General features: G+C 49.4%; 1 protein-coding gene across 1 annotated transcript; it reads right to left on the bottom strand.

Annotated features, from left to right (window-relative positions):
• Window positions 1-1,524: 1,524 nt before the first annotated feature.
• RNASEL (ribonuclease L (2',5'-oligoisoadenylate synthetase-dependent)) lies at window positions 1,525-5,733 on the bottom strand. The gene is made up of 6 exons (XM_009994626.1): window positions 4,281-5,733; window positions 3,740-3,828; window positions 3,012-3,202; window positions 2,796-2,907; window positions 2,364-2,485; window positions 1,525-1,660 (listed from the first exon to the last, which is right to left on the bottom strand). Exons 1-6 carry the CDS (start codon window positions 5,731-5,733, stop codon window positions 1,525-1,527), a joined length of 2,103 nt encoding a protein of 700 aa, XP_009992928.1.
• Window positions 5,734-11,554: the final 5,821 nt, after the last annotated feature.

Here is an 11,554-nt window from a genome sequence, read left to right as displayed (position 1 = left end):
CTGATGTGTCCTGGCAGGCCAAGCACAGCCTGCCCCAGAGCTTTACCTACCCATCAACATGCACATGCAAACAGTGCTGCTCATCTTCACACCTCAAGTCACCCAACTAAATCCTCACCCTCACAAAAACAGTGCAAATCTCCCCCAAGTTTAGCCCATTATTTCACAAGAGACTCCTTGCTTCCCAGGACAGGAAGCTTTCAGTGCTCCTCAATATCTTTTCCCATCAGACACCCACATGGGCCAGAAACAATTCATGTGAGCAGTGCCTAACCACCCACTACCTTCCCTAAACAACCAAGAGGCACAAGTAGGACAAAAATGGCAGGTTTTGGGTATTTGATAGTGCCACAAACTATCTCTTTGTATACAGAGGGGATGGAGGAACCTCATTTCTAAATAGCAAGAGTCAGTTTTCCAGGCAAGTTTATTCCAAGTTTGGTTCTCTGTAGGCTAATTGAAAGAATAACAATCTCCATCTGAAAAAAGAAATAAAAATTAAAGATCCTTTCAACAGCTGAAAAATATTTCTGTAAGCAACATAGAATCAGTGTGCAAATCAGAGCCTTAGCCAAGAAACAAACCAGCCCTTGGACAATCAGATGCACGTTCATTGCACACTGGGGGATTTTGGAAAATAGGTTTGTGCTGCCCAAGCATCTAATATCAAAGCTCTGAGCTGGCTGGGTGGTTCCAGCTCAGTGCCAGGGAGGTGAGCCTGGCAGGAGGGCAGTGATGGTCCCCTGGCAGCACTGCTTTGGAGAGAGGGAGTGCTTGTGGGGAGCCTTGCAGCCCCAGCCTGCAATGGCAGAGCTTGAGCTTTCCAAGAGGAACCAGTGCCTGCAGTCCCTTTGGCATCAGCCACCTTTCTCAGGTCAGTCAGGACTGCTCACAGGAGCAGAGTTGTGTGGGATTGTGCTCCTTACATCCATTCCTTGTGGAAAGATCTCCTGCATCCCCCAGCTGAAGCTCTTCAGGTCCCAGCAGACCATTGCTAAAGCACCTCATCTCCTGGCTGCTGTGTTTCAAAAAGACTGAAAAGAGAGAATCCATGTCTTTCTTGGGGTAGATGAGCAGCTCATCAGTGCAAGGAAATGTTTGCCCTAGCAAGGATCTCAAACTCCTTTATCAAGAGAGTCTCCAGTTGTTTGGCTACTGCTGAACTCTTCTCCTGCCTCCCCCACGTGTTGAATCTGCGAGGACTGTCTCACATCTCTCTGCTTTCTGTAAGGATTAGGGTCTTGATCTCCACTTCAGAGACTGATAAGGCCAGGAGGACAGATGCAGTCAAGGGGGACCTGGGCTGGCACTCAGCATGGCTCTTCTCCAAAGCTTGTGGTTGTTACACCAAACACTTATGAAGCACCTTTCATTTCTTACCCTACGTCCTCCACGCTCTGTCCCTGTAGGTGTTCTCTCCCATCCCCTTACCCACATCCTTCAACTCTTTTGCAGATGAAAAAACAGGGAACAAAAAGAGGCAGTGATGGTGGCTTCAGACATGGGGTATGAGGCAATGAGGTCCTACAGAGAAGGGTCCTGAATGTCTGCAAGGTGACAGTATTTGGGATTCTGGCGTAAACTCTTGTAGGCGTAAATGGTAAGTTCTGGAAAAGTCTTCAAGAAATACTCAGCATAGTCTCCTATTTTCTCACTGATGCTGAAAGAGAACAAAACCAAAATGGCTTTCTAAAGCTTGCCCAAGGATTCAGCTGTTCAGAATGCCCTGGTTCCTCCCTTGCAGAGAAAAACCCATTGCAGAGGCTTCCTGAGAACACAGGAATGTTACCCAAGAAACCTTTGAGCAGCAACTTTTCTGTACCTTCCCTAAACTCCTCAATTTTTTTCACTACTCCCCCGGCACTTCCATCTCCCTGATCATAACCTGCATCTTCACTGAAGAGCAGTACTGGCCACCAGCCTCAGTGGAACCATCCCTTGGAGTTAACATCACCCCTAGCCTCACATCTAAGTGGCCATGACTGTAGAGGGTTGGAAAATCTGGAAGCTTTTATTGAGTCAAGACCTCCTAACAGGACCAGTGCTTCCTGATCCATATCTCAAAGCACTTCAGCACTTTGGAAATACTTGCCTGGTAGGTAAGAAGGCTTTTCATCAGCATAAAGGATGCTAAAAATATTTGAGTCATCTAAAAACCTTCCTCAACAGCCTGCAGCCAATAAACAACACAACAGCTGAGAAGGACACATTCATTATGTCCTCTTCTGTAGAGCACATGGTTGTGTTTACCCTTCTGGAAAACCATCTGAAGAAGATTCTGCTGTCAAACTCACTGACACTTGCAGATACCCAGATGGTCCCTGCAATGCAGCTGTGGCAGGGGTGAGGGAGTGGACAGGTACCTCTCATTTGGGTGTTCATCCAGGTTTCTCATCAGCCTCAATAGGTCGATGATGCTGTCGCCATATACGAATGGTCTTCCTTTCTTAGGATTTTTCATGACCTTCAGAACATCTGGATCAATCTGAAAAAAAGCATGTGGATTATTGTCTGCCATTCACACACCAGGAATGAAACACCTTTGAAGATTTGACATCTACTTCTGTAACAACCATCCCCTACTACCAACCCTGTCAACAGAACCTTCCTCTAGCATCAATGTCTTCAGTCTGGTGGGGCTACTTGGCTTAGATTTGTTTCCTCCAGTTATCTCAATTTGTGTGGGGCTCCTTTTCCAGTTACCATTTTAGACAGGGCCTGTGAAACACTCAGGAAAAGCTTCTGCCTGAAAGTCTACCCCAAACTTCACATCCAGCCCAAGAGAAGAGGATTACCTTCTTGGTCCACGAGTAAGGAAAACATGCAGCAGCCTCAAATACAGCATTTCTGTCTTTCCAGTTGTAATCTTTGATTTTATTCCATATACCCTTCAGGAAGTTGAACCTGCTGTGGGATGAGGAGCTTCATTAGCTGCAAAAGGACGTGACTGTTCCCAGCACTCCGGGCAAATCCTGTTCCAAAAGTTTTCCCTTTGTACACCCAGCACTTACAGCTGCTTGCTCCAGAAATAGGGATGTTTGCTCAAGCCTTCCAAGCCTTGCTCATCATGAGACCTCAGGTTTTCTACAAGGTCCAGGGCCTCCCAGTAATCTGGGGAATGAGTATCCAAATCCTTGGTACTGACTTGCTGAAAGGGTTTCCTACCCCCTGCTAAAACATACAGCACGAGGTCGCTGAGGGCCTGCAAAGAGACACATCACTGCTCAGGGGCCTGGAGAAGGGGGCTTCTTCCAAAAAGGAAGAGGATTAGCATGCCAACATCAGCAGACAGAGGAGACAGGGACCACAGACAGGTTCCCAAGGGATCTGTGGGCCTCCCAACACCAGCCACAGCCTTGCACCCTAAGCACCATCATTCTTATGATGTTAGGAATAAATTCTTCACTGGGAGGGTGGTGAGACCCTGGCACAGGTTGTCCAGTGAAGCTGTGGATGCCCCATCCCTGGAAGGGTTCAAGGAGGGGGTTTGGAGCAGCCTGGTCTTGTGGGAGGTGTCCATGGAATTGGGGTTGGAGCTAGTTGATCTTTAAGGTCTCCTCCAACCCTAAACCATTCTGTGCTTCTATGTTGCTTATGCAGTACCTATTGCATTATGGGCTTTCCCAAAAAAAATACCAAGTTGAGGATGTAGAAAGGCTTCCCCTAGGATTCACAGCAACAGAAAATATCATGAAGTGCCTGAAATTTCAAACCATATGTTGATTTGCAAGGAAGTTACCTCTAAATCTGAGTTTACAAGTTCTTGTTCACCTTCGATCAACCTTCTTTTATTATCCAAGTCTGCCAGGTAAATCTTGCCACCTAAATCTGAGGACATGAGAAAAATTGTTAACAAATAATGGTGGAAAAACTTAATCCAGTCTGCCTTTGACTTCTGGATGGGCCCTTGTTCAGAAACCTGTTCTCTGAAGAGATCTGCTGTGGGCTGATCTGTCTGCAGAGCCCTGGGAAAGAGGGCAGATCTAATGAGATGCCTAAAGCTGTTCTGCTCACTCCTCTGAGGCTGATCTGTGAACCCATCTGTGTTACTCAGAGAGGAAAGCTAATGCCACAGACACCTCATTCTGCATGAAGGCAACTGCAATGAGGTTTTTTGGGTTGGTTTTTTTGGTTGGTTGTTTTTTGGTTTGTTTTTGTTGTTTGGGTTTGGTTGCTTTTTTTACAGACAGCTAAGGAGCATCTTCCTCTTTAAACTACAGGCACCAGGAAAGCAAAATGAAAAAAAAAAAAAAAAAAAGAGTGTGAAACCAGAAATTAACCTATGAGGAAGTTACTGGGATGCAGATCCTGGTAAGCATATCCAAGGGAGTGCAGCTCTCTCACTGCCTTGAAGATCATCCTCAGAGCATCCCTGTAATCCACTTGGTCTTCTGATCCCTGTAGATGTTCTTCAAAGTTTCTCTCCCAGAGGGGAAAGCACAAGTACATGCAGCCTCTTGCCTTCTCAGCCTGGAAGAGCTTCAGCAGGTGCTCACAGCTACGACATTGTTCAAGGAAGGCTTTCTCTTTGTCACCCTCTGTCCTTTGGATTATTTTCACTGCTACCTCCGTCCCCCCGTGGAGCCCCAGGTAGATGCCACCCTGGGAAGTGCTCTGAATTCTCTGCTGGATGAACTGAAACACCTTCAGTTTGCCAATCATAGGGCGATACATTTTGTAAAGGTTCTTCAGCTGGTCCCTCCAGCACTTGCTGTCTGGCTCCCAGTCTTCAAGGGTTTCTTGGACAAACTGGGTTTTATACTGTTGGAGAAGACAGACCATGTCAGGAGCACGTTTCCTGTTTGCAACAGCAATGAGGTTCCCAACATCAGTCCTTGCTCCTTTCTCACACAGGAACTTGGCTATCTTGCAATCCCTTTTCTCCACAGCCACCATCAGTGCTGTGTTGCCCTCCTTGTCTGCATCATCAATATCTATCTCACCCTTCTCCAGCAAAGCTTTCACCAAATCCAGGCTCCTCAATTCCACGGCCAGGATGAGGGCAGTTTTCCCCCCTTCATCTTTGCTGTTCACATCCACGCCCTGGTCCAGCAGGAAGCTGCCTATGGAGATGGAGGCAGCTGGCTCCTTGTCCCTCTCATGGTCCTCCTTCAGGGCATGGATCAAGGCGTTCCTGTCGCTGTTGTCACAAAGGTTCACGTCAGCCCCCATCTCTTGGACAAGAATCTTGACCACTGACAAGTGGCCCTTCTTGCAGGCATCCATCAAGGCTGTCTCCCCTCCTTTGTGCAGCTTCGCCTTCTCCTCACTCACTTCCCTCCTCAGGTTCACAGCTGCTCCTTTGCTGTGCAGGAACTTCAAGGCTTCCTCCTTCCCATACCACGCAGCCTCCATGAAAGCTGTGAACCCGTTGTTGTCATGGTCATCAATATCTATCCCACAACGAAGGAGGAGCTTCAGGATGTCCACGTTTCCCACCATTGCTGCCTCAATAAATGCGGTGCCACCGTTGTCCTTCCTGGCATGTGGACAAGCACCCTTGTCCAGCAGAAGCTGGACCAGCTTCAGACTGTTAGCTTGCACAGCACTCTGCAGTGGTGTCCAGCCAAAATCTGCTCTAAAGTTCACATCTGCTCCTTTCTCCAGCAGCTCCTGCACGTGTTCATTATTCCTGGTTCTCACAGCAGTGTGTAACTTGAGGCCAAGGTCTTCTGCTGTCTCCAGGCTGGAAGGGGTAGATGCCTCCTGCTGGCTGTGAGCCCTGGGCTCCATGGTGCTCAGAAGAGGGCTCTGTGTCTCTGATGCTCCTCCCCTGAGCCCAGGGATCTCAGCAAAGGGTGGAAGAGGTGCAACCCTCAGTGCCTTCGTTGTGAGGGATGCTCTGGGTTTGGCTGCTGGAACATGCCAGGAAGGTAGGCTGCTATATTCAGGGCTTTGTGGTCTTCACCTAAGTAATAAACAGAACACCTTGTTTTATTAGGCTGTGAAACCTTGCCATTTAGGCATTTGATGTCCTGCAGTTCTGTGTGAGAGGCAGCTAAGGACAGCTGAGATCTAGGGCCTGGCCAGCACAACTTCTGCCCCCACCAGACACACGTACCCACCACGTCTGCTTGCCTGGTCTCAGCACCATTCACAGGGGTCCCCTGGGGCATCTGGGTCTGTCTCAGACTTACTAGATGTTACCTAATTAGCCAGCTCCTGGTGGTGTTTTCAGGCAGAGATGGGCATTCCACTCCAGTTTTGGATGGCAGCAACACACATGGCCCTGGAAAGCTCCTGATCCCATACCTGGAATGGGACAGAAAGCTCACCTTCATCCCTCCTGTTTCCATAGGTAATGATGAAATGCTACCAGACCACAAGCCTTTCCTAAGCTTTTCAAGACAGTGCCCATCAGGTAGCCCCTGATCTATCTGTAATTACCCACCCTCTGGGACTCCAGCACCCATTTTCCTGCCTCCAAGGTGGGATCCAACTACCAGTGCTTTCTGACAAGCTGGACTGGAAAGAAATGATCCAAGCAAATCACAAAAGGGGCAGAGAAGTCCTAAGGTACAAAGCCCAAGTATAAATTTGCATGAATTTGCCCTCATTTTGGTGCATTTTCTGGCTGGTTTCTACACACACACACACACACACTCACCCCACCCAGCAGAAAGTGAAGATCTTATTTCATTCATTTAGATGCATTTCATTTCTGTGTAGTAACCTCTATACCTTTAATAAATAGTAATAATAATGATAATAATAATAAAGTTACTTTCCTGGCTGGAAAAAAGCAGCACTGCCTCATCCCCTGGACATGATGGGTCTTCCAATTCCTGGGCTCCGTCAGGCAGAGGGAAGCTCAGCACTTTCTTCCTGCTCCAAGCAGTGGAGTCACCAGTGCCCGCCCCAAGGAAATGTCTCATGGTTCCTGTCCTGCCCCCCTGGCTTCGGGCCGGGAGCTGCTCCCCGACAGTGCCAAGTGCCCTGCCCGGCGTGGGAAGGTGGGGAAGGGGCCCCTCTGCCCAGCTGCTCCCAAAACGCCTTCCCAAAGGAGAATCACACAGAATCCCAGGGGCTGGAAGGGACCTGGAAAGCTCCCCCAGCCCAGCCCCCCTGCCAGAGCAGGGGCACCCAGAGCACATCACACAGGAACGTGGCCAGGGGGGTTGGAATGTCTCCAGAGAAGGAGACTCCACAGCCTCTCTGGGCAGCCTGGCCCAGGGCTCTGGCACTCTCACACCAAACAAGTTCTTCCTGAGATTCACATGGAACCTCCTGGGCTCCAGTTTGCACCCAGTGCCCCTTGTCCTGTCACTGGACATCACTGCACAAAGCCTGGCTCTGCCCTCCTGACACTGCCCTGAACAGATCTGTAACCAGGGATGAGGTGGCCCCTCAGTCTCCTCTTCTCCAAGCCCAACAGACCCAGCTCCCTCAGCCTTTCCTCAGCAGGGAGATGTTCCCCTCCCTCCAGCATCTCTGGGGCTCTGCCCTGGACTCTCTCCAGCAGTTCCCTGTCCTTCTGGAACTGAGGGGCCACACGTCAGTTTCACAACATAAACTAGCTGTCGGTTTATGGCTACTTCATCACTTTCATGTCACCTTCATTATTCATGCACCCCCCCCCCCCCCCCCAGCCACAAGCCCAGCTGCTGCCCAAAACCCCTTCCCAAAGCCTCGGAGCAGCTTCTCACACCCCCTTCACTTCCCAGCAAGTGTTCCCAGACATCCTTTGTTTCCCAAATCTTCAGGGTACTCTGTCCCCTCCCAGAAAGGAGCAGCCCTGGGTGCGTTTTATGGGGGGACACTGGGATTATTTATTTTAGGGGGGGGGAGGGGATGTTTGGCAGCTTATTTTTCAGCAGGCAGCAGAGAGGCTGTGAGCAAAGTGTCCTGGTGAGGTCCCAGGCACCCAGACCCTCTTCACCACCTCACACTCAGGAGCTGAGTCCTGGGGTCTTCAGAGGAGGAGGGATTTGGGGGTGGGGTCTTATTTTTTTTCCAGAGGGTGGGAGTTTGGGTTGGAGCAGGTTTTGATATTTTTTTTTTTTTTAATTTATTTTTTTTTTTGCTTTGTGGGGTTTTTTCTTCTAATTTTAAGCTTCTCCTCACCTTTTGGTAAATCCATCCTCCCAAGGAAACCAGCTGTGCTGCCCAATTTCACACCCAGGGATCCACTGAGCTCCTGATCCATTTCCAGCATCTTCCTGACCACCAACCCCAGGCAGCAGCTTCCTTGGAGGCAGCTGCAAACAGCATGTGCAGGAAACACATGAAGGAGCCCAGGTTGGACATGCTACCCAGTATTTCCCCCACACACACCCCCCTGCATGGGCTCCCCAGCATGCAGAGCCCCTGAAGCCTCCCCAGCCACCTCCACCCAGCCCTGAGATTCAGACCACACTTGAAATGGGGCTAAAAGTGCAGCAAGGAACCCACACCCAGCTTGCAAAAATGGGATGTGCAAAAACTGGGCCAAGGGATGTGTGGCTGGAGTCCCATTGACATTCATACCCAAATCCCCAGGTATTCCTGTGCTGCTTGCTCACACCTGCACACTAGCCTTCACAAAAGCTTTGCCCATGCAGGACTCCTGTCTCTGTACCCAACCATCCCATTGAACATCCTGCTTCCCACGTGCTGCCACCTCTGGATGCAGTTTCACAGGGTTTGTGTTGCCTCAGGAGACCTTCACGTGGCCCCACGGGGAGAAAGACCATGAATATTCAGGGAACAATCTCAAACCACTCTCAAGGCCCCATTTTCGTTCGCAGGAATCCACAGAACTTGACAACATTTCTGCCAGTTTAACCAGAGCTGGGGCTGCTGGTGTTGACCACCCATTTTCAAGCTGGAAAAGAGATGACCCAGCTCAGCAGGGACACGTCACAGGCTCAGGGCCAACAATAAGGACATTTTTTTAAAAAAGTAAGTAGTACAACACATAACAATAGCACCTCACCTAGCCACCCAAGTCCAAAAGCCTTCAGCTGGCTGATTTTAATTAGAGCAGCTCATTATCTCCTGGTGGGAAGATGAAACCCTAGGATAGTGAAACCCAAAGGTGTGGCAGAATTATGTGTGTTCACCACCAGACAAGGATTTCCTAATAATGCCTTTCCTACCTCACATCCCTGACCAAAACTCCTTTCCAGAGTCCCACATTTAAACCCTCAGTTTCTGCAACAAGCAATTTATGGTGAATACAAGGGCCTCAAAGGTCTTCTAAAGCATGGGAAGCACAGTTCTCCTCTCCACAACCATCCCTGTAGCCTCCAGGCTGTGCTTGGACTTTGGCAGAGTCCTTACTTGCCCCCCAGCACACAGGAATTCAGGACATGGCCTGCTGAGACACAGTCAGCAGGGAAATCAAGGGCACAATGAATTTTCCTCTCCCTCCATCCTGATGAACCTACACCCATTCCTGCAACCCTTTCCCTGAGATACCATTTCCAAGCACCCACGCCCCGACCACCAGCCACAACCAGACATGAGCTTAAAACACAGCAGCAAAAACTGCCTGCAGAAGTCAAAATCCTTTTAAAAGTGGCTATGAATAGCAGGATGGCTTGTTTTCTTCATGTTCCCTGCTCTTGCTTCCTTCTTAAATTTCCAAGTGGGAATATCCCAGGGTTTATGTGCTTGGCCACTCTGATGTGACCTTTCGTGCTGGAACACAGCCCTGGAAAATAGTCCACAAAAGGATGTGGTTGAAACACAGACAGGTGGTGCTACCCATGGCAGAGCTTTCACTTTGCCATGAGGTGGTTTTACATTTTTTACCTGCATTTCCCAGGCTCTAGGGTTGCAGGAACAAGCTGGAAAAAAAGAGGAGAAGGCACCAGTGCAGTAGGGAACCTCACCAAGCAGAGCATCATGTCCTGGGCAGGGAGAAGAAAGCATGTCCACCAAAAGCATCCTAGATCAGCCAAAACAGATCAAACAAGGAGCCAGGCTGAGGACATGAGCTTAAATGCATGTCCTCAGCACTGGAGGCAGCTCCTCAGCAGCATTTCTCCCAGCTGCTTCTCATCCCGTGCTTTTCCCCAGGAGCTAAGCCCTGTACCAGGCTGCAGCTGTGCCAGATCAGAGCTGAGATCCAGCACCTGCAGCCCAGCCCTGGGGGTGGGACAGGAGGGCTGCAGAGCCTCCCATGGAACCATGGAATGGCTTAGATTGGAAGGGACTTGCAAAGTCATGTAGTTCCAACCCCCCTACATGGGCAGGGACAACTTCCACTGGACCAGGTTGCTTCAAGCCCCATCCGACCTGGCCTTGAACACTTAAAAGCATGAACATTATAATTAATTTTCTCTTGGTTCCTGAGGGTAAAAATCCCTGCCTGCACCTGGATTGGCTTGGCAGCCTTGGCATTTAGCCACACACCTGGTGAGAGGGACACGAGCTGGATGGAAACACATCACACGTGATTTCTGGAGCTTTGTGGGAGCCAAAGCCACGAAGATGGAAGCTGCAGAGCAGGAAACTGTGCAGCACAGCTGCTCCCTCCCTGCCAGCAGGCACAGGGGCTGGCAGAGCCCTGCAAGACCCTGGGCAAGGCATTGGCAGTACTTGCAATGGTTCAGGGCAGCCCCTTTGCCCTTGAGCTGCCTGCAAAAAAACCCACATTTCAACTACATCTTGCAGCATTTGTTGGCAGACTGGCTTAAAAAAAAAGTTAAAACTATCAAACCAGGGATGTCCACACATGCAAAGACATATGGCTTGGCCTGCACCTGCCTGTTGTTCTGCACGTGCACCCATTGCAGTGAGGGAGCTCAGCATCTCTACCCCCTACATGTGCACACCCACCTGCCCAAATATGTGTCCTCCTGGGGCCACCCGTGCATGTATCCATGTGCCTGAGGCTGCCAGACTGGGCACTGGAGGAGATGGGGCAATGCCACCCCATGGAGCTGCTGCTGGGAACACACCAGGTCCCAGGGGAGAGGGAAACGGGTGTTGGTTTTTTTTCCACCAAATAAATCCACCTCCCATCCCAGCTCATGGAAACCTGGCCCTGGAGCAAGTATGTGTTACACCCTGGGGGGGAGGGACAGCCAGCACCAACCCCCACATTTGCTCCTCAGAGCTCAGATCTTCTCTGCTGCTTCCAAATTCACAACCTCCACCCTGGGAAACTTTGGTCGTGGTTTATTGGAAGCCACCACAGCCGTGCCCAAGGGGAAGCCCCAGTTCCTCTTTCTCAACATTCTTTGGTGTGTTGGGGTTTTTTATCCCCCCCCCTCAGGCTTTAAGTGTTCTATTATATGACCACCAGGCTTTGCCAGCAATCGTGGAGGACAAATCACTGGATGCAAACATGGTTTTATTGACCAAGTTTCCCCTTTGGGAAGCATCTTAGCCTTGTAGAGATGAAACTGGGCCATCCATTTCCAAGCATGGTGCATCAAGAATGGACAAAGTCCTGAATTTCTTTCTAAAGAAAGCTCCAAAATATTTTCATTCTAATTTTTTCTTACTTTTTTTTTTCTTGGTCAAACTATTTTTAATGAAACATCAATTTTGAATGAACTTCAAGGTGTGCAGGGTAAAATATTCTTTTTTTTTTTTTTTTTTTTTTTACATTTAACTTCAGTGT

Source organism: Chaetura pelagica, unplaced genomic scaffold (assembly GCF_000747805.2).
Source record: "Chaetura pelagica isolate M959 unplaced genomic scaffold, ChaPel_1.0 scaffold363, whole genome shotgun sequence".
Lineage (NCBI taxonomy): Eukaryota > Metazoa > Chordata > Aves > Apodiformes > Apodidae > Chaetura > Chaetura pelagica.
This window is presented reverse-complemented; position numbering and strand designations above follow the sequence as displayed.